Genomic DNA, 24,782 nt, shown 5'->3' with positions numbered 1-24,782 from the left:
ATTTTTAAAAAATGAGTTGCAAAATTTTTTAAAAAAGGAATATTAAATGGAAATAAACATTATTGGCCTCTTTCAGACTTAGTTTTGTTTTACACTGAATTTTAAACAACCATAGTGTATATTTTTGTATACCAAGTCAGGATAGGAATTAGTTCAGCCATTTTACAAAACTTGCGTGTAAGTTTAGTGAAAACTGCTCTCTCATATTCATGCCCCTGTATTCTGTAGTATTTTGACACTTCTGAATATAAAGCGTTTGCTATTAAAAATGAAAAATCCAGAAAATACCAAAATGCTCAAAGAAAACATGTTACTTAATCCCATCCCGAAGGGCCTGCTTCTTTCTGTGTCCTGTTGAAGTTTTTTCTTCGTATTAGCCAGCATTTCTGTGCGGTTTAAAGTCAAGTTATGTAAGATTTACTGTTGAACTATAGCGCTCTTCTGCCACCTCGCCCTTCCCCACAGCTGGTCATTTTAGTATTCACATCAGTGTCTCTAAATTGTGTGCCCGGACGTCTGCTTGTTGCTGTTTTCCAGTGTGAGCCCTGTTGCAGGCCCTCTGTGGGAGATTGGCTCTCCTTCCTACCTGCCAAAAAAGAAATGCCTCCTGTACGGACTTTCCCGTTTCCCCAGGCAGGACCAGCGCTCCTTGTTTATGTGGATGTGCTGTTCACATCAAGCCTGGTGGAACTTCTTTTTCTTACACGTTTGTACTTTTCCTGAATTGAATAATTTCGTTGTTTTCCTTTGATCCCTCCCACTCACCTCCAAACTCATTATTAATTGTCTAAATCTTTTCTCAAGGTGTCTATGTGGATTCGTTACATTTTGTTGAGAAAAGGGCCTGGCTTTTAGCCTGGGGCATTTCTTCTGTTTTTCCTGTGTTCAGTTTCCTGCTTCCAGGTCCCGCATCTTCTTGCTTGGTGTACTGTTTGGTTTTGGTGGAATATGTCTTCCACTTGCTTTCGGAGACGTACTTAAGAGATTTTTTTTAAGGTTTTTTTTTTTTTTTTCAGATTTTGAGCGTTGAAAAGAGACCAGCTTGTTACTTGTTTGACAGATTGATTGAAGGTAGAGTTCTGGATTGGAAATTATTATCCACCAGAATTTTGAATAATTATATTATTTAGCTTTTTTTTTTTTTTGGCCACACACATGGCTTATGGAAGTTCCCAGGCCAGGAATTGAATCCGAGCTGCAGCTGTGCCATACCAGATCTTAACCTACTGCCAGGCTGCGGATTGAACCTGTGCCTCAGCAGTGACCCCAGCTGCTGCAGAGACAATGCTGGGTCCTTAACATGCTGCACCACAGCAGGAACTCCTGTTTAGCTTTCTTTCTTCCTTTTTTGCTTTTTAGGGCTGCGCCTTCGGCAAATGGAGGTTCCCAGGTTAGGGGGTGAATTGGAGCTGTAGCTGCCGGCCACACACACACACAGCCACAGTAATGCAGGATCCGAGCTGTGTCTGCCACCTACACCACAACTCATGGCAGCGTCAGAATCCCAACCCACTGAGCAAGGCTGGGGACCAAAGCTTTGTCCTCATGGATGCTAGTTAGATTCATTAACCACTGAGCCACGACGGGAACTCCCTATTTAGCTTTCTATACTACAAGCATTCTGATTCCTGATCCATTGAATATATAACCTGTTTTGCTGGAAGCTTGCAGATCTTTGCCTCTCTTGTTTAGAAATGTCATAATACAGCCAGAGTGAGTGCGTTTGTTTCCTTGTTAGAGCGACCAGTAGTCTTTGTTTCCCTTGGATCTGGGGCATTTCCGAGACCCAGGACTTTGAGCCTTAAAACTGTAATATGCCATGCAAACCAGGTCAGCCCCCATCTTTGCGTCTGTTATTTTGGGTAATTGTCCTTTTGGAAGGTTCTGGTCTTTTTGTTCTTGCTTGTAGATTTGTAGATTTCTTGTAGTTGTAGATTTCTGCAACTTCTAACCTTTGTATTGATTTTTTTTTTCATGCTTGCTATCTTGTTTTTATTTTCAGAGGTTGTTCTCATTTCCTTTTCTTTTTTAAGGTTTCCTAGTCCCTCCCACTCTCCTTCCCTCCCTTCCATCCTCCTTAATTCCCCCTTCTTTCTTTATCTTTCTTGCTTTAATTGAAATTTAGTTGATTTACAATTTTGTGTTAGTTTTAGATGTACAGCATAGTGATTTAGTTTTTTTGCAGATTAGATGGCATTATAGGTTATAAGATATTGGATATAATTCCCTGTGCTGTACAGTAAATCCTTGTTGCTTATCTGTTTTATATGTAGTAATTTATATCTGTTAATCTCATACCCCTAGTTTGTCCCCTTCCAATTGGTGACCAGTTTGTTTTCTGTGTCTGTGAGTCTGTTTCCATTTTTGTATATATATTCATTTGTGTTTTTATATTCCATATATGTGATATCATACTGTCTTTGTCTTTCTCTCCCTCTCTCTCCCTTCCTTCCTTCCTTCCTTTCTCTTTCTCTCCCCCTCCCCCCCCTCCCTGCAGACATTAAGAGTGAGTTTTCTTTTCCTGAAGTGTCCTCTTATGAAGGTTTTTTGGGGGGGGGCAGGGGGTTGGTTTGGTTTTGACTTTCATACTTGAAACTTTCCTCAGATTCAGCTAATTCCTGGTTGTCTGCTCATACTCGAGAGTAGGGGATCCAAAGATCTAACTTGTAAGCTCTGACCACATAGATGAGATGTGATGGAGATTTGCTATCTAATGAACTAGTTGGGCTATTCATTATGAAACTCTCTCTGTCATTATTTTCAGATCTTTTTTTTTTCATTGGCTGGTAAAATTCTAGAGGAAAGATTCTTTCAGACTCTGGCTTTGGAGATGAAAGTCTAACTGCCAGAGTTCTGGGGACTCAGTGGAAAGAGAGGCCTAGGATAGAAGCCATATATCATCCAGTTGTCTGCATAAACTTGATCACCTCCCTCTTCTCATTTTTGCTGTGGTGCATTTATTTGCAACTGTTACTCTAATGAGATTTTCTTTATCTTGGAGTTCCTGTCGTAGCTCAGCAGAAACGAATCTGACGAGCATCCGTGAGAATTTCTTTATTTTCTACTTTGTAAGGAATAAAGGTCTGGTGTTTGGCTGCCTCAGGAGAGGGACATTGACCCAGCTCTGCAAGTAGGGGCGGGGCTCTGGGCATCTGACTGCTTCATGAACAGCCTGTGACCCAATCCTCATTTTAACTCAGAGGTTCTCCTAGGGGTACCTGGTACCTTCAATTCCCAAACCTTTGTGGGATTCTGAGTGTCAGTCCAATTGGTAGTTTATCTCAGTTTTCTACTTTTAAGTCTTCTGGGCTTTCCAGTGCATTTAGTGCTGGAATTTCTGCTTTTTCATCTTCTAAAATTGTGTTGTGTTATGATGATAGTATGTATCTTCCATTCTCCCCATCCTTGTGAATTTATACCTCAGATTCTTTTACTGCTATTTTTAGTGGAGTTTCAGTAGAGAACAGAAGTGAATGCATGTGTGTTCCATCTTTTGCCATTAGTGTAGAAAGCAGACACTTTATCTATATCGATATGCGCATTGTATTTTTCAAAAGTAGAGGCTAACTCTCCATGGCAGTAGGCATTGCTTTTTCAATGCCTATTAATAAGCCAGGCTCCACACTAGACATTTGACATACGTTAAGTTCATTCTCATGATGACAGAGTGAGGTACTGTCCATGTTTTATTTATTTTTAATGGCCTTACCCGTGGAATATGGAGGTTCCCAGGCCAGGGATTGAGTCCGAGCTGCAGCTGTGGCAGTGCCAGATCCTTTAACCCACTATGCCTTCCAGAGATTGAACCTGTGCCTCTGCAGTGACCCAAGCTGCTGCAGTTGGATTCTTTTTTTTTTTTTTTTTTGTCTTTTTGCCTTTTCTAGGGCTGCTCCCTCGGCATATGGAGGTTCCCAGGCTAGGGGTCAAATCAGAGCTACAGCTGCCGGCCCACACCACAGCCACAGCAATGCCAGGTCTGAGCCACACCTGGGACCTACACCACAGTTCACGGCAACACTGAGCAAGGCCAGGGATCGAACTCACAACTTCATGGTTCCTAGTCAGATTTATTTCCTCTGCGCCACGATGGCAGCTCTGCATTTCTAAATTTTTAATTCATTGCCAAATCAATGCACAAAATTGCTGTGTATTGACTAGGAAATAAAAATTTGGCTTAGAAAATTCCATTTGGAATTTAGTTCATTGTCATCTGCACAACTTATCTTTTATTGTTTCTATGTGATTTAAAAATAAACATCGATGATCCCTTTTTGACAGGCTACTTTTCCTTTTGGGAATATATTTTACCAGAGTAGCCATTGATAAAGATGTATGAACTTGAAAGTGGACACTTAACAATATCAGGATGTACCAGGTTCTCATGAGTCTGCGCTGGCTGAAGGAATTGAGTTAGTCACTGACAATATACCCATCATTAATTAATTTTCTTTATTGAGTCCAATTTTTCTGTAGCAAATAGCCCTATTACATGATTCTAACTTGAACTTCTTATTTATGATAGTAGTCCTGCTGTTTGGTGCTTTTTTCTTTTATGAAGGAAAAAGGAGTGGTTCTAAAAACTCCTTGAAACAGATTTAATATGTAAATGGATCCTTAATGTAGTTACTTGAAGACTTTTTTTTTCCTTTTAGGGCTACACCTGTGGCATATGGAAGTTCCTAGGCCAGGGGTCTAATTGGGTCTGCAGCTCTAGCTGACACCACAGCAATACCAGATCTGTAATCCACTGAGTGAGGCCAGGGATTGAACCACATCCTCTCGGAAAAACTTTTTTTTTTGGTCTTTTTTGCCATTTTTTGGGCCGCTCCCTTGGCATATGGAAGTTCCCAGGCTAGGGGTCGAATTGGAGCTATAGCCGCCGGCCTACGCCAGAGCCACAGCAACACGGGATCCGAGCCGTGTCTGCAACCTACACTGCAGCTCATGGCAACACCGGATCCTTAACCCAGTGAGCAAGGCCAGGGATCGAACCCACAACCTCGTGGTTCCTAGTTGGATTTGGTAACCACTGAGCCATGACGAGAACTCTGTCAGAGAAACTTTTTTTTTTAACAAAGTAATTTTGTTTTTATTTTGGAGAGGTTTTTGGGGGGCAAGGAGCATGCTTTTTTTTTTTTTAACCCTAAACTTTAGGCAAGTCCTTAATATTCTTTTTATTCTCTAAGTCCAGGCCAGTAAACGTTTTCTGAAAAGAGCCAGATAGAAAATATTTTAGGCTCTGCTGACCACATGTAGTCTTTGTCACATATTCTTCTTTTATGATAACTCTCTAAAAATGTAAATACCGCAGTTCCTGTTGTGGCTCTGCAGGTTACGAATCCAAATGTAGTGTCTGTGAGGATTCAGGTTTGATCCCTGGCCTCGCTCAGTGGGTTAAGGATCTGGTGCTGCTGCAAGCTGCAGTGCAAGCTGTGCACATGCAGCTCGGATCCATTGTTGCCCATGGGTATGGTAAAGGCTGCAGCTCTGATTCAGCCCCTAGCCCGGGAACTTCCATGTGCCACAGCTGTAAAAAGAAAAAAAAAAAAAGTAAGAACTATTCTTAGCTAGTGGACTATGCAAAAACAAGCTATTGGCAGGATTTGGTCATAGGCTGCGGTTTGTTGACAGCTACTCTAGACTAAAAATTTTAATACAGTAATGACTCAGAATAAAAAAGATTTACTGTTCTGTGATGGATATTCAATTAAGATTAAATGGAAATCAGTTCACATGACTGGTAAATCCCAAGAGATTGGCTAGCTTCAGGCTTGGCTGGATCCAGGAGCTCAAATGAAGATGGCTCTGTCAGACCCAAGCCTGTGACTTATGACACCCTCATTCCTCTTCCCCCAAACACTGTTTAGTCATTTATATATCAACCAGTAAAAAAAGTCTCTGATTTCCTTGGGTCATATGCCTGTCCTTAAGTTGTCAAATAAAAGTGTTCATATATTTGAGTTGAGTCAGTATTCTCTGAATAAAGCTGTTAGGTCAGTCTCCCCTCCTCTGCTTGATTTTCAAACAACTTCATGGAGTACATTGACATCGTGTTTATTCCCATTCCTTATACATAGAAGGAATCTTCAGGAAATTGGAAAGCTTACTTAATTATTGCATTGCTGGAATACTTTATCATTGGGGGAATGCTGTGTTTTCATTGTAGGAGTGTTGCAGTAGGATTGGTTTGTGTATATACCATGTCAAAGATTAGCATGCCCATAACAGATCATGTTAGAATTAAAAATAGAGTGAAAGCGTGGCAGCGAATATGTATTACCCAGTATCTATTTTTGCTTTTAACATAGTTGAGGTTGAAAACCATACCTTTTCCAGGATTGGAATTGTTCCACCTTTGGTGACTTGTAGTGAAGTAGGCAGATCGTGTATTTAGTGCCCATTTCTCCTTGAAAATGACGGTGGAATCTTTTTATAATACTGTAATCATTTTATACTACTTACAATGAGAAATACTTTTAATATTTCAAGAAGAAAAGAAGAATTAATGACTTTATCATGTCATTGGCATAGAATGAGTGCAGCAGAAGTTATCTTGAAGTTTGTGTAGAACTGGCCGTTATTTCTCCCTTAACTATCTAGAGGAACCTACCAGTGAAACCATCTGTGCGTGGCCTGGAGCTTTGTTTTTGTTTTTATGGGAAATTTTTAACTACAAAATAAAAATAAATTTTTTTTCATAGCAAAAAAAAAGAAAAAAAAAAGATGATGAAATCAGTCATAAGCAGAAGGTACCACGAACATCTTAACTATTTTTACATTAGTAAGGATCCAAAAGTAAAATGTCTAAGGCTCTTAATTTGTTGATTCTTTTAAAATGTTATATTTAAAAAGATCCAACTTTACAATTGGATATATAAGAGGTTTAATTATTTCACATTTCAGATGTCACACTTTGCAAAAAGACTCTTTTTTTTTTTTTTGTCTTTTTGTCTTTTCTAGGGCTGCTCCCTCGGCATATGGAGGTTCTCAGGCTAGGGGTCTAATTGGAGCTGTAGCCACTGGCCTATGCTAGAGCCACAGCAACGTGGGATCCGAGCCGCGTCTGTGACTTAACACCACAGCTCACAGCAACGCCAGATCCTTAACCCAGTGAGCAAGGGCAGGGATCGAACCCGCAACCTCATGGTTCCTAGTCGGATTCATTAACCACTGAACCACAATGGGAACTCCCAAAAGGACTCTTTAACCAAAAAAAAAAAAGGTGAAGTCCTAGACTTGTAAAACAACTTTTGGTTAGGAATGCTTTTCCTAAAAGAAGAGTTAAGATGTATTTGTATTGTAGAAGACAGATCAGTTAGGAGTTCTAAGAGAATGCTGACTGCTAGTTTCACTTTTATCCAGTGGACTAAAGATTATAGGAATATGGTAGTAGGAAGAAGTGCATGTATTCTTATACCAGTATACATTTGATCCTGGAACGGTGAGGGGGTTAGTCCATATGTGCCCTAAAGCTGGCTGTTCTTATCCAGTGTTCCTCTGCACCCTTGGGCCTCAACCAACCACAGACTGCATAGTATTGTAGTTTTTAGTATTTATTGAAAAATATCCAAATATAAGTGGATCCTCCATTGTTCAAGGGTCAGGTATAATGAGGTGAAGAGCTTTGATGCAAGATTCATACCTGACTTCATTATGCAGAGTCTTTATGGATAAGAATGTATTAATCTGATAAGCGGTCTTCTTGGTGTTTCTCCAAGTGACATCATAAACATAAATGGTACAGTTTTGCTGCGTTACTGAGCCTGGGGGAGAGATGGATGTGTTTCCCTTGCACGTGTTTTCACTGGTTGTCCGTAGTTGTAGGTGTACACTTAGCAAGTTTCCTTTTTTATTGAAATGCTCATTTGACCAGTCGAATGATAGGAAACATTTCAGGTCTATAGAAGTACTCTGTCCTATGGAGAGTTTTAAACTTTTATAAGTGAACCAGTAGAGCAAAATTTAACTCCTTGCCAGAGGTGTACTGAAGATGTAGAGCTCTGTTCTGCTTCAGAATAGCTTACAGTTGTGCTGTTGGTGGGGTTATGCACTTTTAAGCAGGTCAGTTAATATTTTTGTGTCTGAAAAATAAGAATTATGACAACTTTATATTTGAAAGTGCCTTTGAAAATCTCCATAGCCAGTCTAAAAATTGTGAAGATATTAAATCTTCAGTTTGTTGAATGGTCAGAAGAAGGTTAAGCTGTCCCCATTTTCTAGGAAGTGCTTTGTGTAGCAAACTTGTTGTATCTGTAATTTTCCTTTTTCCTAGAATCTAGGACTTTTCTGTCTTCTAAACATGTTTGAGACTTTTGGAAGAATTTATGTAGTTCTTCTGTAAGGAAGTTCGAAGGAACTTAACATTTTGAAGTTATTTATATAGTTCTTCCAAGGTTTGGTCTGATTTGTTTAGAAATGCGAAGTTAGTAATTACCAATCTTCACCACATGTGAATTATCCTCCTATTTCAGTTTTGGGAGCAGAGATAAATGTATGTGTGTGTGCGTGTGTGTCTGTATATATATGTGTGTAAATGTGTGTGTATGTGTAAAGATATATGTAGTTTTCTCTCCCATCCTGGAATCAGATGACGTTGCAAATAGTGATACCTGTTCTCCACTAGAAACTATCACGTATATTAGATAAATAGAGGTATATATGTTAGTAAAGCCAGGCACAGCAAAATGTTTGGGATCTCTCTCTCTCTCTATCAGGCTAGTTGGAGCTATGTTAATTAGCCTAACAGCCATTTTACGTTATGGTATTACGACATCAGTTATAAATATTTTCTTTTCTGTTTCCTCTTGTTTTCACTTTTCTCTGCCCTGCTTCTCTGTAACCTAGGGCAGTAGTTTTAACGTGTAACACCATTAATGGATCGAAAGATTGGGGCACATGCACATAGAGGAACACCACTTCGCAATAAAAAAGGATGGGTCAGTTTGTGGAATCACATGAGTTCATCTCCACAACAGTATATGATTCCATTTGTTGAAATTCCAAAGTGGGCACTAGCGACAGAAGAGAAGAGCAGTGATTGCCAGGGGCCTGAAGTGTGGGGGAGGGGGTTAACTTCAAGAGCCAAGAGGGAACTTTTTGGAGTGACGGAAATATGCTGTCTTGATTGTGGTGTTTGTTATATGGGTGAATACATTTGTCATACTCATTGAACCCCCTGCACTTCAAATGAGTACATTTTATCATAGGGAAATTACATTTAAATGAAGTTATTTAAAAGAGAGTCAAACACCAAAATCCAAAAGAGGGCATGAGTAGTGAAAGTGTCGAAACATACTGTCACCACAAATGAGCAATAAATCAGTAGCCCACAATATGTTAAGTTGAATATTTTGAATGTCACTGAACAGATGTGAAAATTTGTGCCAGTGTCTATTACTGCAACATGGTATGTGTAAAGACACTTTCGTATTTTATGAATTATGTAATATTAGTGACAATACAAGAGTTTTAAAAAGTACTTTATCTTTTTTTTTTTTTTGGAGTCTTTTTTGGGACTGCACCATGGTGGCATATGGAGGTTCCCAGTCTAGGGGTCGAATCAGAGCTGCAGCCTGCCGGCCTACGCCACAGCCAGATCTGAGCAGCATCTGCGACCTACACCACAGCTCATGGCAACACCGGATCCTTAACCCATTGGGCAAGGCCAGGGATCGAACCCACATCCCCATGGAGACTAGACGGGTTCGTTAACCACCGAGCCATGACGGGAACTCCTAAAAAGTACTTTATAAGTGAAAGTACCATTTGTTTTTTGCATTTTTTTTTTTTTAATTTAAATGGTCACACTTGGGACATATGGAAGTTTGAGCCAGGGATTGAATTTGAATCACAGTTGTGACCTACCCCATCGCTTTGGCAATGCCAGATCCTTTTAGCCCACTGCACTGGGCTGGGGATTGACCCCACACTTATGCAGTGACCCATGCTGCTGCACTTGGGTTCTTAACATGCTGTTCCATAGCAGGAGCTCCTTTTACAGTTTTAGTGTCATGTGCACTGATTTTTTTTTTTTTTTTTCCTTCTTCCATGTACTTTGTTTTTCTTTTTCTTTTTGGCCCCACCTGCGGCATATGGAAGTTCCTGGCCTGGGGTCAAATTGGAGTTGCCACTACAGGCCTATACCACAGCCACAGCCATACCAGATCCACGCCGAATCTGCCACCTACATCGCAGCTGGCAACACTGCTGAATCCTTAACCCCTGCGCAAGGCCAGGGATTGAACCTGCATCCTCGTGAGGACCATGTCTTAACCCACTGAGCCAGAAGGGGAACACCTGCATTGTATATTTTTTGGTCGATTCCAACTTAGTCATAAATTCAAATGGAAAGATCAGTGTAACTTAGTATTTTCTGAAATATTAAAAAAAATTAACTTTTTAAAAATTAAAAAATAATGGTACTATTAGCTGATTATATGAAGTTAGCTCCATGATCTGTTTACATGCCGTGTCTATCTTGCAGGTGACTGGGAGGTGTATCTACACGCAGAGATGAAACAGAATGTAGGATGTCAGAGCTTTGTGGTCACATCAAATAATTGTGATGATAGGCTGTGTAGAAAATCACCCTTAACACAGAAATATAAGAAACCCTTAGGCCAGTCTTCTTTCCTCACTTTGTTTCACTCTTTGATCTTTTTATGTCAGTCTGAAGAGTAGATAATCTCTCACAAAAGTTATTTTTTTTGTGGGGAAAAAGGCCCCAAAGCTCTGGTTTAGATTTCTAAATGGTACCACCTGTCTGAACACAGATTTTTGTCCTTACAGTTTCTGTTTTGTGTGTAAAATTTTCAGTAGCTTGCTTTTCACTTAGCAGCTTTCATTATGTTTGGTTTAAGTGCAATCCCAAGTTGAGTGAACTCAAATTTATTTTTTTTATTGAAGTAAAGTTGATGTACACTGTTGTGTTAAATTTTTGTTGTTTTTGAAATTTTATTGAAGTTGATTTACCCTGTTGTGTTCATTTCTGCTGTACAGCAGAGTAACTCAGTTATATATATTTTTCATATTATTTCCCATTATGCTTTATCACAGGATAGTGAATACAGTATAGACCCTGTGCTACGCAGTATTACCGTGTTTTCCATCCTATGCATAATAGTTTGCCCCTGCTCATCCCAGACTCCTACCCAGACTCAATCCTCCCCCCTCATCCACTTTGACACCCACAAAACTGAAAACTGAACTTTCGAATGAGGAGTTCAGAAGGTCTAGAAGATGTCCAGAATCCCTTTTATCTCCTCTTTTCCGGACCCTTTAGTGGTGTTTTTAACAAAATCAACAGTAAGGAATTTCTTATCTTTGCCAATTTTAGAGCCATAAAATGGAAAAAAAATTTGAGAGGAATCAAGTGATCTGGAGAATTGCTTTTGTACAATTGGTCTCTGGGAAAGTCAGCATCTGTTTAATGTGATGGCCAAGTTCTGATGAGAGGATGTGTATGCTCTGTTGACCTTGGCGACATTCACTGTTGGAACAGGTCTTTGTTTAGGTAGAGACACCAGCAGTATGTTGTCAAGTCGTGCAGTGTATAGGGTGGCAAGGATGTTTGAGAAGACGATGTTCTGAGGGCTTCCCCGTTGTTCATAAAATAGCAATAAACTTGACTTAGTTGCTCTACGTTTTTAGAATCTGCTATTCCTGTGAAGGTATAAGTTAGCTTCCACAGTAACATGTAACGTGTGCATGATTGGCTTTCCCTACCCATACAGCATTCTGTAAAGTGGACATTCTGATAACCTTGGGTTCAAACGTATGTTTCTCAGGTGGGGTGGTGAAAGCAACACTTCCTTCTCTCATGGCCTTATTGATCAGCCCCATATAAACTAAGCGAACTGGGACAGTGCAGAGACACAGTGTTAAATGGAATACAGTAAAGTCCTGAAATGTGCAATATCCCCCCCCCCAAAAAAAAAGGAACCCTCTTGGCCTTTAGTTAATGGAGAAGAGTAGAGGAGGAGTGGAGATGTGATAGGAAGTTTAAAGGGAGTGCTTTGAGAGAAGAGGGGCTGTCATTCATGTTGTAGGATAGCTTGAGTCAAGGTTGGGCCAGAGTGAGATTTCTCCAGAATAGGCATGCCAGGGACCACGGGAAATTTGCTCGTGTGAGCAGGCTCAGTGAAAGCAAACCGGGGCAGGAAACCCAGACATTGCTAGAGGGGCCACGGGAGGAGTCTCTGGACTTTGGACCAGGATGATGACCTGAAGAGTTTTGTCGTTTTTAATTTAAGATAACTGCCCTTTGAAAAATTTTACTTTTGGGAGTTCCCGTCGTGGCGCAGTGGTTAACAAATCCGAGTAGGAACCATGAGGTTGCGGGTTCGATCCCTGACCTTGCTCAGTGAGTTAAGGATCCAGCGTTGCTGTGAGCTGTGGTGTAGGTCACAGATGCGGCTCAGATCCCGCGTTGCTGTGGCTCCGGCATAGGTCGGTGGCTACGGCTCCGATTCCACCCCTAGCCTGGGAACCTCCATGTGCCGCGTGTGCGACCCTGGAAAAGGCAAAAAGACAAATAAAAATAAAATAAATAAAATAAAAATTAAAATTTTACTTTTGCATTTCACACGTGTAGGTTTAAGAAAATCTACCAAGAAGCGCAGTGAATCTCCACCTGCTGAGCTCCCCAGTTTGAGGCGGAGCACACGCCAAAAGACCACGGGCTCCTGTGCTAGTGCCAGGTAATAATGGGGGCTTTGCCAATTTATGTTTAGTTCATTATCTGTGTTCACGTTCATCAGAACCCTTAATTTGAAGAGTTTTAAAAATTGTTCACTTGAATATTGAGTAAAGAAATGTGTTCTAGTATTACTGTTTTTGTGACTTCTTCCCCAGTATTTATTTACCTTATTTTTGGTACATTTTAATCATGCCTTTTTTTGGACAACACTTCTTCTCTTCTATCTTTTCCTCTGTTGCTACATTATCTGTGCAGAGTTTTTGCCAACAGTTGGACATTTGGTCGTTTTTAGAGTTCTGGTCTGCCAAAGAAATCTCTAATGAGCATCCTTATGCAGATTTGGGTTATTTTTAAAGGTAGCTAAATTTCCCAGTAGTGTGATTAATGGATCAAAAGGGATGCCTGTTGTAATGGCTGTAATATTGCCTAATTAGTTTCTAAAAATGTTGGCACCAGTTACTGAGTTTAATAGGTGAAAGGGAGAGATGTACTTAATTTTCATTTTGTGCTACAACACTCATCCTCAAGGAAAAATGTAGGTTTTGTTTGTGTTTCTTCACGCCTCTAACCCATTTCTCCTGGTTGCTATTTTGGAGCCCATTTTCAGAAACTCATCTACATATATATATCTTATATATGTATTTTATATATATATATAATACAGTGTATTATTTTACACGCTTCTATTAACTGATTCAGAATCTTAAGTTAAAATTGAAAATCTTTTTATTGGAATTTCATCTCAGGTTTTCAGGCTTGGTCAGTTGGTCTTGTGCTGCTAATTACATAGAGCCATGTGGGACTTCTCCCTCCTTTATAGTTTGCTCCTTCTATATGTAGTTTGTTCTCTCTACTAAATGTGCCGGCAGCTAGGGATGGGGTGAATGATTTTAGTTGGCCTTTTCCCGCTCTAACTTGGTCAGTAGAAAGATTTTGGTTCTTCTCGAAGGTAATCAGGTGTGGGTACAAGAGCCACGTGAGGAGATGTGATGCCTCTAAGTCATAAGAAAAGGACTCTTGCCCCTTTAATCTCTACTTTTCCACTTGTTTTCTAGTTCTGTCAGGATGGCTCAGTGGGTTAAGGATGAGGCGTTGTTATTGCCATGGTTTGGGCCACTGCTGTGGTGTGGGTTTGATCCTGCCCCCCCCCCCATACCTGGCATTAGTACATTTGTCTTTGAAGTTTGTTGGCAATATTTTTATGAGGACTTTTGAGAAAATTTCTTAGTTCTTCAGGGCTTTTGTCCTATTTGGGACCAAATTTTGAATCCAGTTTACCTAAGGTTTATAATCTGAGGTATAAACTGAATTCCCTGGGGTTGAGACTTCATCTTAGGCTGTATGAGCAGTCCCGTGACCCAGCGTCCTCTCTCTGCAGCCTTCTTCCTTGCCCTCAGCACCAGTCTTACTGCATGTGCAGTTAGTTCCAGGCTGTACACGACCTGTCTATGTCTGGCGCCTGCCTGCAGCTCTCTTCATCTCAAGCTTTTCTGAATCCATTGAGGTTCCTCCCAAATGCAGTGCTAGCCTAGCCTGTCACACCTGTATCTTTGTCTCTCTTTAGACGCTAACTCACCTGGAGGGCGGCACGTGCTTAGCCTTGTGCTGAGTCACATGGTTGCTGCAAGTTAAATGTTAAATGACTTAGTTTGAATCCCACTAGTTTGGTAGTTTGGATTTGGAATGAGTTTTTTTTTTTCCTGTGAAGGAAAGATTGGCTAAGTAAACCCCTGTTTAGGGAGGATTTTTTTAACTAATTGGAGTAATAAACTCTTCTAGAACTTGCTGTTAACTCATAGTCTTCATTTACATGTCACTTATGTCTGTTGCTGCTTCTGTACTTGGCACTATCTGATTTTTACTGTAGTTTGACTTTAAAACATTTCTTCAGTAGTGGCTGTCCGTACTTCCTAAGGTAATTTGAGGAGCTGCTGTTTAAACAATATCAAGTTGTAATAATTTGGGGAAGTCTTGTCTCTACCTCATTTACTTCCTGATTTTACTATTAAAATAGAAAAAAATTCACTGATAAAATATAACTTGCTTCATGAGAAATGGCTAATAGTTCTTTTTCGCACATCTTACTCTTTGCCTCAATCTGAAGTGTCTTTCTAGCTCTCTGTATTTATTTATAAATATTGAATATTTAATGCTTTATTTTAAAAGAGGAGCTGTTGTCTATTAGGTTAGTAGGTTAGTAAGTCTTTGATGATTTAGGAAATCAGGAATTTAGGCGACGGGGATTTTTCCCCATTTTCTTCCCTTCCCGTGCCTTCCCCCCATTTTCAAGTATCAATCTGAAAGTCCATCTGCTCAGCCACTGTTCACGCAGGAATTGGAGATCTTTTTAAAATGAATTGTCTCTGCATAGGGAGGCACATTACTATTTAGTGTCTAAAAGTCACTTCTTTGTAAAAAAAATTTTTTTTTATTGAAGTATAGTTGATTTGCAATGTTGTGTCAATTTCTGCTGTATAGCAAAGTTAAAAATCACTGCTATAGAAGGATGACAACAGCTCATAGCCACACAAAAGCTTGAATTGTGAATGTGATATAGCTTGGAAGAATTTTAAGTGTACAAAGTCTTGGTTGTTACCCATAGTGATTTTCTGCAGCAATTTTCATGTAAAAAGAAGAAACTAGCTTTGTGCTCCATGCATTGGAGCTTTGTGCTGGGTGGACATTGCTCCTGGTCACTGGCAGTGCTGCCCGCCTGTGATGGCATTTTCTGTTGTAGTCGGCGAGGCTCTGGCCTGGGCAAAAGAGGAGCAGCTGAAGCTCGTCGACAGGAGAAGATGGCAGACCCTGAAGGCAACCAGGAGACGGTGAATTCTTCAGCTGCACGGACAGACGAGACGCCCCAAGGAGCGGCAGGTAGACTGGCACTTCTTAGGCCTAATACACGTTTATGTATCTCACGATTTATTTGGAGATCAGTTGCTCTGTAGGTAGACCAGATAATGAAACAGATCCTAAGGTGTCACCATAAGACTTTTGTCTCTTTCATTTGGCTTTCTAGATCTGTTTTTTTGACTAGTTATGTTCGTTTGTTGCTGTCATTTAAGTTTTTTCCAAATCCAAATTTGTGCTAATCACATTCGAGGGGATTTTCAGAAGTATCAAGTGTCTCTGTTTAAGTTCTTACACCTTGAGGAGATACAAAAGTTGCCTACTGATTGCTTGAAAAAATTTAAATCCATGATAAAAATGTAAGGATGTGACTTTAATTGCTTCATATATGTGTAACTTTTAATTTAAAATGTAATCTTTAAAAAAAATACTATTCAGTTTGATTCTAAGCAATTTTAGGAATACTGTTTATTCTTGGCATCTTAGCACAGTGAATATTAACCCCCCAACCCCTACCCAGCCCCCACCCCTCAAGTACGTATCCACTGCAACACTGAAGGCTAATACTTCAGTGGTTGATTGTGGCCAATGGGATGTAGCTTGTCATAAACATTTCTCACTAATATTAAGAATAGATGCAAAAAAGTATATAATTCGTCATTGGGAACATATGGGCATGAGCCCCTTAAATAAGGATAATACTCCTAGGTTTAGGCGTAGGTATATGTATTCTTACTTTTGAACAAAGTTCTTCCAAGTACGGTTGTTTAATATTAGAATATGTGCCAGTTTTTTCTTTAATGCCTGTGGTTGATCATATGTCCTAGTCTTCCAGGAAAGATCTGGTTTGCCCACTGCTGCCCATGTGTTCCACCTTTTGTCTCAGCTTTCTGTCCAGCTTAACGTTTTTACTACTGATCGCTCCTGGTTTTATATGATAAATTTCATGATTAACGTAGAGCGTCTCTTCTGGTGGTGCCTTTTTCCTAGAATAGTTTTCTCGAAGGGTGCAGTGGTAGATTTTGGAAGAATAAAGTGCCTTGCCCTGCATGTGTAACTCATTGAGTTCTCACGCAGCCTGTACTTGCCAGTGTGTTAATGTTCATTCCAGGTGGAGCAATTCCCACATGGATGGCACTTTGTAAGGGAGCTGCTGAGTTTGTTGTTAAAGTAGCCTCATTATGGTAATTCTAATAGCGAACATTTATAGGGTGTGCACTCCATGGCAGACCCTCTATTAAGCATTTTACATATATTCTCATTTAATATTCAGAACAGCCGGCTGCGGTGTGAGCGCTGTTATCCTCATTATATAAATGAGAAAAAACTGAGATGCGTGAGGGTGAAGCTTGCCAGGGTTCCAAACTAGAACGCCTGACTCTCAAATACAGGTCTTAGAAAAGAAGTACACGTTTGCAACAGCTGAGTTGTTCTGCCTCCCTTCGGCAACTCGAGTTGGTTTAATACAAATGGGTCTAACTGGAGGCCAGAATGAAGGAGTGCTGTTAAGATTTTGCTCCCTGGTGTATTTACCTAAGGGTATAAAAGCTGCAAGGAATTAGCTTCGTGAGGCTCGCTGCCCTCCTAAAGGTTCTCCCGTATTGAAATCACAGTGTGATCTGCGTCTTCTCCAAGAGGATGTAAAAGATGCATGTGGCATGTTCGCTGCTGTTATTAGAGCAGCACTGAAGGTATTACATTGTCGAGGCTGGATCCCTCGTGGACACGACAGGGGTTCCTCTGCCAGCTCACTAAAGCAGTTCTGGGGAAAAGGGCAAATTACTTATTAGCTTTATATTCAGTTTCTATTCGCCTTATGTTCAGTGTAACGTGCGTTAGTTTCTCAGTATGTAAAATTGGAATGTAGAGAAAAATAAAACCCTCCAAGATAATGTAGAGTGTATATCAGTGGGTAACGGAGGGCATCTTTTGACAAGTATCCATTCGCAGACAGCTCTTAAGCAGTTGTTATGAGACTCACTTCACTTGAAGCATGTATTTTGAAATAGTTTTTGTACTAACTTAAAGAGATTAATCTCTTCAGTGTTATTTTTATATTCATTTTCTGCATTATTTTTTTTTAAAGATCAATTCTTGCCGTGCTGTTTCAGTGAAATCGTTGACATAAGTGACATCGCGTATTTCTTTTTTCATGTGTAGAGGATAAAAAGCTGCAAGTTATTAAAGCAAGCTATAAAAGCCGTAGTTATTAGAGCAGTACTCCGTCTTTGGAATACTTACACACCCTGACTTTGCCAGTGTTGCTGACACGTAGGAAAGTTTGATGATAACGGTGTCCCTGCTGGGTCTCTCTGAAGTGTACTGTGACGTGGAGTGCAACTCCTCTAGCTCTCCATGGAAGAAAGGTTAGCTCTTGAAGTTGAAGGTTATGTGTTCCCCACAGGGCCAAGAGCTGAGGGGGTTAGTTTTGGATTACAGAACGGTGCATCCCTTTATACTGCTGACGGAGTCTTTGCAGATACTAGAGATACTAGGATGGGGGACTCAAGTATTCTTCCTCACACATGAAAATCAAAGTAAGGACAAATGTTCCAACACCGATATTTTGCATTGAGAATCTTAATTTCACAAGAAGTGAACATGGTCAGATTGTAAACAGAAAGCAGGCTTTTTGTTTGTTTCCTTTTAAGGGCCACAGCTGTGGCATATGGAAGTTCCCAGACTGGGGGTCAAATGGGAGCTGTAGCTGCCGGCCTACACCCCAGTCACAGCAATGCAGGATCCAAGCCGAACCTGCGAACTGCACTATACAGCTCACAGCAATGCCGGATCCTTAACCCACTGAGTGAGGCCGGGGATCAAACCTGAGTCCTCTTGGATTCTAGTTGCCTTCGTTGCCGCTGAGCCATGATGGGAACGCCCCTGTAGAATGGTTTAAAGGAAATCCCGTAGCCCCTCAGATACACGTGGTCAGGAGTGAACATGGTCACGTTAAAGAAATCCAGCCTTTACCTTAAGTGAACTTGGCCGGGCGGGGGGCGGAGGGGGGGGGTTGTTTTTTAAATGTGTGGTTTCCAGAGTGTGCTTTAAAACAAACACATGTATGTAATTTGTCAAAACTTTCTATTTTCTTTACACATTATTGGAAGAGTTTCAGAGCACGTTTAAGAGCCGCTTCACTAAGTTGTCATAGTTGGAACCCAGTGGCAGAATTGATCAACATGGTGACTAAAATGTGAAGCAGCAGCTATACTCGAGTTAAAAATTAATACTGAAGAATATGTTTACGATCCTGATAGTGTGCAGTTCCCAAGAGGACAGCTTGTGAGGTCGGACTGCCTGGGTTCAAATCTCACAGCCACTGATAGTTGCCTGACTTTGGGCCAGCACACTCAAAACCTCCAAACCTCGGTTTCATCGTGTACCTGGTAAAGCTTATCATATCTCTTTGTGTGGTTGGGAGGAAACACATGCACGCATGCTCCATATGGGCAGCATTTAATAGATGCCACTTACAAGCAGCATTATAGAATACAGTGCTGGTGGCTAGTGCAACTCTTTGTTCAGAAAAGCTCTTTGAATTCACAGATATGATCCATGTGCCTCTTTCCATAATGACAAAAACATTCTTCCTAGCTTGCATTCTGTTATTATCCGTCAGGGCTCAGGACTGGACGTCTAGTGGGTGGTATGGTCATACAGAGATGCTTTGGGACTCAGCAGACACAGAGAGGAGGGGACAGTACAAGTGCTGGTTTTACAGGAATATATTTTCATCTCCTGGTCAGATTCGTGATAGAATCAACCTCTGTTTACTTGGACCGAATTATTGGTCAGGTTAGCATTTTGGGTCGTAGAATCGTTCTGAGCCTGAACTCTTTATTCTACACTCGTTTCGGCATGTTAGTTGCCCTGTCTCTTGTATTTCAGTGTCTTGCGCTCTTTGGTGAGTTGTAATGTGTTACCTTCAGTGTTTTGTCCTGGAAATAAGAGAGCATAATCTTTGCACACTTTTGAAATATAAGAAGACACAGTTAATGGTTGTGTCAAGACTGTGGCCCAGAAATAAAGTAGGCCCACATGAAATAAAGCAGCTCACATCCACATGGAGTATTTCCCCCAAATGTCAGTTTTGCTTTCTGTTATGTTTGTGACTAATTGCCCAACTATTAAATATCACAATGGTTTTAGTGGTGTTGTCTTTATGGACTTTTGGTAGAGGAGTTCAAATAAAACTTAATTCAGGAACAGTTTCAAAGATAGGAGGAAATTGTGAAAAGCGTGCACAAGCGAAATGCATCACGTGTATTTTGTGCTTGTTTAGTTGAGCTATCTTTTTTTTTTTTTTTTTTTTTTTTTAAATAAAAGCTCTGCGATGAAGTCTAGAAAGACAGCTGGGTGGGTTGTGGGCAGACGCATTTGTCTTTATTCACTGTTATCTGTAAAGTTGTGCTTTTTCTTTTTTAAGATTAACTGGACGTAATGAGTTTAAATGTTCCTCTCCTAACCCTTACCTTTCCCTCTCCTCTTTGAAGCTTCTAGTTCTGTTGCAGGGGCTGTGGGCATGACCACCTCTGGGGAGAGTGAATCAGATGATTCCGAGATGGGACGATTGCAAGGTAAAGATAGTTCTCAAATTGATAAGAAACCATTTTCATGGAATGCGTTACTACTGTTCTTTGTTGAAATTAATTTAGATAAGCTCCTTTGAACACAATCTAGCAGGGCCCACACTTCCAAAAAAAGCTTTCTGTTTTTGTGGAAGTTCCTGGGCCAGGGATTGAACCTGCACTGCTGCAGTAACCAGAGCCACAGCAGTGACGCCAGATCCTTAACCCTCTGAGCCACAAGGTAACTCCATAAAAAAGCTTTTTTTTGGGTGGTGATTGCATGATTTGAATTGGAAGATGATATCTCTGGTTCTTCATTTTTACTGTTTAAGTAGATAAAAACCTTATACTGTATATTTTGTATTTTAAAAGTTGTCTCAGTGGTTGCACGTATAGCTAGTAATAAATTTAGGAAGATACTGAAAAAGGGGTAGCTTAATATATTGTTCTCTGGTACCTAGTAACAGTGCATCTAATAGGATGAGTTTTTGCTGTGTTCTTTTGTGTTTGATCAGCTATTCCAAATTGAATGTAGACTATATGCATAAATTCCAGGTATTATCATGTTGTAAGTGCTTTTTAAAAACCAGCTTTGTGTTAGGTATACATTCTTTACAAGTATATGGCGGTGTCTTCAGACAGTTGATTTGCATCATAGATCCCCAGTGGGAGGCTTAGAAGAAACATGTATAAATCAGTTTCAGATTGCTTTTAAGCTCCTGGAGAAACTTAGGGCAATCATTTTTTTTTTTACTAGAACCTTCATGAATAGTTTTCTCACATTCGGGATGGTAAAAATAATTTTTGTATGTTTTTAGATGCTCTCATGATGAATATCTGTTTGGGAAATAATGTCAGAATGATTATAGTGCAGGAGGGCTTTAACATATAATTTCTTCAAAATTAATATTTACTATGGATTTTTCTCAGGTTTTGCGTGGTCCCTACTGGCACTGATATTTATTATCTCCATGAAACCTTAAGATGCCTTGGTTGACCTCTACTAATTACAGTAGTAGTATATACAAGTGGTCTTGAAAAGTTTCATGTAGCTTCTCTTAAAGTTCAAAAGGGAAAGGAACATTGTTTAAATCAATTACGGTGAGATGAATCAGTTGTTTGAAAAGTTCAGGCAAGATCAATTGTATTGGTAACGCAACTGCTCCCCCCCGCCCTTCTTTTTTCCTTAGCTCTCTTAGAGGCCAGGGGTCTCCCTCCTCACCTGTTTGGTCCTCTTGGTCCTCGGATGTCACAGCTTTTCCACAGAACAATTGGAAGCGGAGCTAGTAAGTGAATACTTTTAAATTTGTCCTCCCCTCAAAACACTTAATAGTTGAGAACCGTTTTTATGGTCGACCTCTTCATATAAGAAAGTTTTCTTTTTTTGGAGGGGGTGCTCTTTTTAGGGCCACACCCATGGCATATGGAAATTCCCAGTCTGGGGGTCAAATTGGAGGTGTAGCCGCCGTCCTACAGCACAGCCACAGCAATGCCAGATTGAAGCCAGACCTACACCACAGCTCATAGCAACGCCAGGTCCTTAACCCACTGAGCGAGGCCAGGGATCGAACCCATATCCTCATAGATCCTCATAGATACTAGTCAGATTTGTTTCCGCTGAGCCACGACAAGAACTCCCACATTCTTGCTTTAAATACAGCAACTCTTCAATATTTTCTTCTGTCTGTTAATTTTTGATTACTTAATTGGAATCATTAGACTACCGTCTGCAGTTCACAGCAAAATTGACTTTTCACTTGGGTTTTTGTGAACTATAGAATAAAGAATCTCAGAGGATTACACTGATTGTCATAGCATCTGATTGCATGATTTGCATAGATTTGTGTCTTGAGTTTTTTTATGGTATAATGATAAGATATGACCCATTAGGCAGCCAACTATAAAATGAACCTGAGGGGAAAGATTCTTCAGTAGAATTACCAGTAACTAGACTCATTTAACCAAGTCTTATCATATATGGTAGACACAAGAGTGACTCTAAGTCTCAGTTTGTAACTGAGAATAACTTTTGCAGAATCACAAACTCAGTTAAATTTTGTCTGATGTAGAATATTTTCTTTAGCTTCCTTAAACAAAATTTACATTTAAGCATTTTTAATAACTTAATCCACAGTGTTTCCACTGCATCAGTAGGCTATTTGCAGACTTCAGTCTTGATTAGCTTTGCGAATGTTACAACTCTTTAAAATAATGAAGTGTGTGTACATGTGCTCATATGTGTGTGCTTGTACTTCAAGATTTTAAGAACTTATTTTTGTTTTTGTTTTCTTTTGCTTTGCTCCCCTGATGTGATAGTCAGCTCTTAAATAACATACCCTCCTGCTAAGTTCTTGAGACCCCTTGAATATGGATTTTTATTCAGTGTCATTTATTACCTGAGATTGATCAGAGTCATGAATCGGGGGATGAGCAGAGTTGCCTCCCATGTGGAGCTCCCCTGTTGTCCACCCTGTCGATGGACCAGACAGTTACTGTAAAGGAGACCCCACGCAGTGTCAGTGCAGTGAAGGCAAACAAAGCAGAGTAAGGAAGGAGGTTGTTGGTGTGGTCAGAGGCTGGTTAGAGAAACCTTCTCTGAGGCCTGGTGGTTTTGCGCAGAACAAAATGGAGTTGGGAAGCCAGCCATGCACAGATCAGAGGGAAAGAGGAAGTGCCAGGCCAAAGGTGGAAATGAATTTGTCCTCTCATTAAACAGCAGGAGGGGCCTGAGGCAAGTGGAGGGAAAGTAGTAGAAGGTGAAATCTGAGCAGTGTAGGCACTTGGCAGGTCATGTCAGACCTCGGTGGGCCAGCAGCAAGTGTGGGGTTTAACCTAAGGTTAATCAGAGCTCAGAAAACAAGATTTTAGAAATGGGGAAATGACAAGATCTTTATTATGAAAATGATCAAACCTACGTGGAAGCTGGGAGTATTCGTAGTATGATAACCTCCATGAAGCCGTCAGCAGTGGTCAGTCCACAGTGACTTTTTGTAACCTCAGTTCTTCTCCCAAGATTGTTTTTAACTGACTCCTTCTGCATATGTTTGGATTTGTAACTATGAAAATAAGGACATAAACATTTTTAGACAGTATTGCAATTATATTAAGAAAATCTTTCCTGAGTATCTGTTCAGAGTTCACCCGTTCCTGTCCTTTCATAAATCCGTTTAAAAACTTTCTTTGAATCAGGATCAAAATATGATCTGTACGTTGCCATCAGTCAGAGTGTGTGTGTGTGTAAGAGAAATTTTATTTCATTTATTTTGTCACTTCATTTGTTTTTGGGAAGAAGTCTGGAAGGAAAAATTGTTGCAGGGCTACTGCCTAAGAGTATGTGCTTTAAACATCGGAAATCCATAGTAAGGCTTGATGATTGCACATGAACTTAATAGAAACTGCGTACTAGAAGCAGAGGAGAAGAAGGTCATACACCATCCTGCCCACAACCCACTTTCAGCAGTGCCTGCTTCTTGGCCACTCGTAATCTTCATACTCAACAGCATCCCTCTTGTATTAGTTTCAGATGAATCCCAGACATTAAATAATTTTGGCTGTAAACATTTCATCATGTAGTCTAAGGTAATGCCCCCTAAAACACGCATACACACATGAATCCAGATTCTTTTTTTTTTGCTCTTTAGGGCCTCACATGCAGCATATGGAGGTTCCCAGGCTGGGGGTCAAATTGGAGCTGCAGCTGCCGGCCAACACCACAGCCACAGCAGCAGTGCAGGATCAGATCCGTGTCTGCACATTACAGTGCAGCTCAGGTACCACCAGATCCTGAATCCACTGAGTGAGGCTAGGGATTGAACCCACATCCTCACAGAGACATCAGGTCCCTAACCCACCGAGTCACAAGGGGAACTCCCAGATTACTGTTATTATATCTGAAAAACCAGTAGTTACTTACTATTTTTAAAATTTTTTTTTATTTTTTTCTATTTACTTATTAGTCTTTTTAGGGCCGAACCTGCAGCATATGGAGGGTCCTAGGCTAGGGGTCTAATTTGAGCTGTAGCTTCAGCCTACACCACAGCCACAGCAACGCCAGATCAGAGCCACGTCTGCGACCTATACCAACAGCTCACGGCAACAAGGGATCCCTGACTCATTGAGTGAGGCCAGGGATTGAACACTGTATCCTCATGGGTGCTATCGAATTCGTTTCCATTGCACCACAACGGGAACTCCCAGTAGTTCAATCAATGTCAAATTCCCATTGTCTCAAATGTCATGAGTAAATTTCTTACAACTGGTAGTTGCATCTAGAGGCTTTTTCAGATTCTAGTTTGCTTATTTTCTTCCTCTGGTGAGGAAGGATTCTGCAGAAGCGGTTGTGTTTCTAACATTAGGGAGCACATAAAGTTGAAGCAAGATCACAGGGACTGCAAATGAAAGCATTCTGTGTCTAGTGATCAGTCTTTATTTATTAGAAGTAAAAGAAGTAATTTATTTGAAATATGTAAAGAACGTCTCTTTGGTTGCCCAGGGAGAATAATTGATAAAGGAAAAATATTTCCTACCCTTTATTTACCAATTTTTAAAATAGTTGTTTTTTTCATCCCTTCCAAGTGCTGTAGCTTTTATTTTAAATAAATCCTCGTCAGTTGGGTAAAGATGTGTTTTAGACATTTCATTGATGATTAAATTGTCCAGTCATC

General features: G+C 40.3%; 1 protein-coding gene across 42 annotated transcripts in view; it reads left to right on the top strand.

Moving 5' to 3' along the window:
* The window catches only part of TRIP12 (thyroid hormone receptor interactor 12), a 155,931-nt gene that overhangs the window by 71,060 nt on the left and 60,089 nt on the right, over nt 1-24,782 (top strand). For 40 of the 42 annotated variants that reach the window (XM_021075059.1, XM_021075093.1, XM_021075075.1 and 37 more), the window contains 4 exons: nt 12,593-12,698; nt 15,435-15,571; nt 20,044-20,127; nt 21,309-21,404. In XM_021075059.1, coding sequence (XP_020930718.1) covers nt 12,593-12,698; nt 15,435-15,571; nt 20,044-20,127; nt 21,309-21,404 — 423 coding nt within the window. The remainder of the gene's footprint in view (nt 1-12,592; nt 12,699-15,434; nt 15,572-20,043; nt 20,128-21,308; nt 21,405-24,782) is intronic. The other 2 variants (XM_021075090.1, XM_021075099.1) reach the window with 1 other exon arrangement.

Source organism: Sus scrofa, chromosome 15 (assembly GCF_000003025.6).
Source record: "Sus scrofa isolate TJ Tabasco breed Duroc chromosome 15, Sscrofa11.1, whole genome shotgun sequence".
NCBI classification, from domain to species: Eukaryota; Metazoa; Chordata; class Mammalia; order Artiodactyla; family Suidae; genus Sus; species Sus scrofa.
Note: the sequence above shows the minus strand (reverse complement) of the source record. Positions and strands in the feature narration are given on the sequence as shown.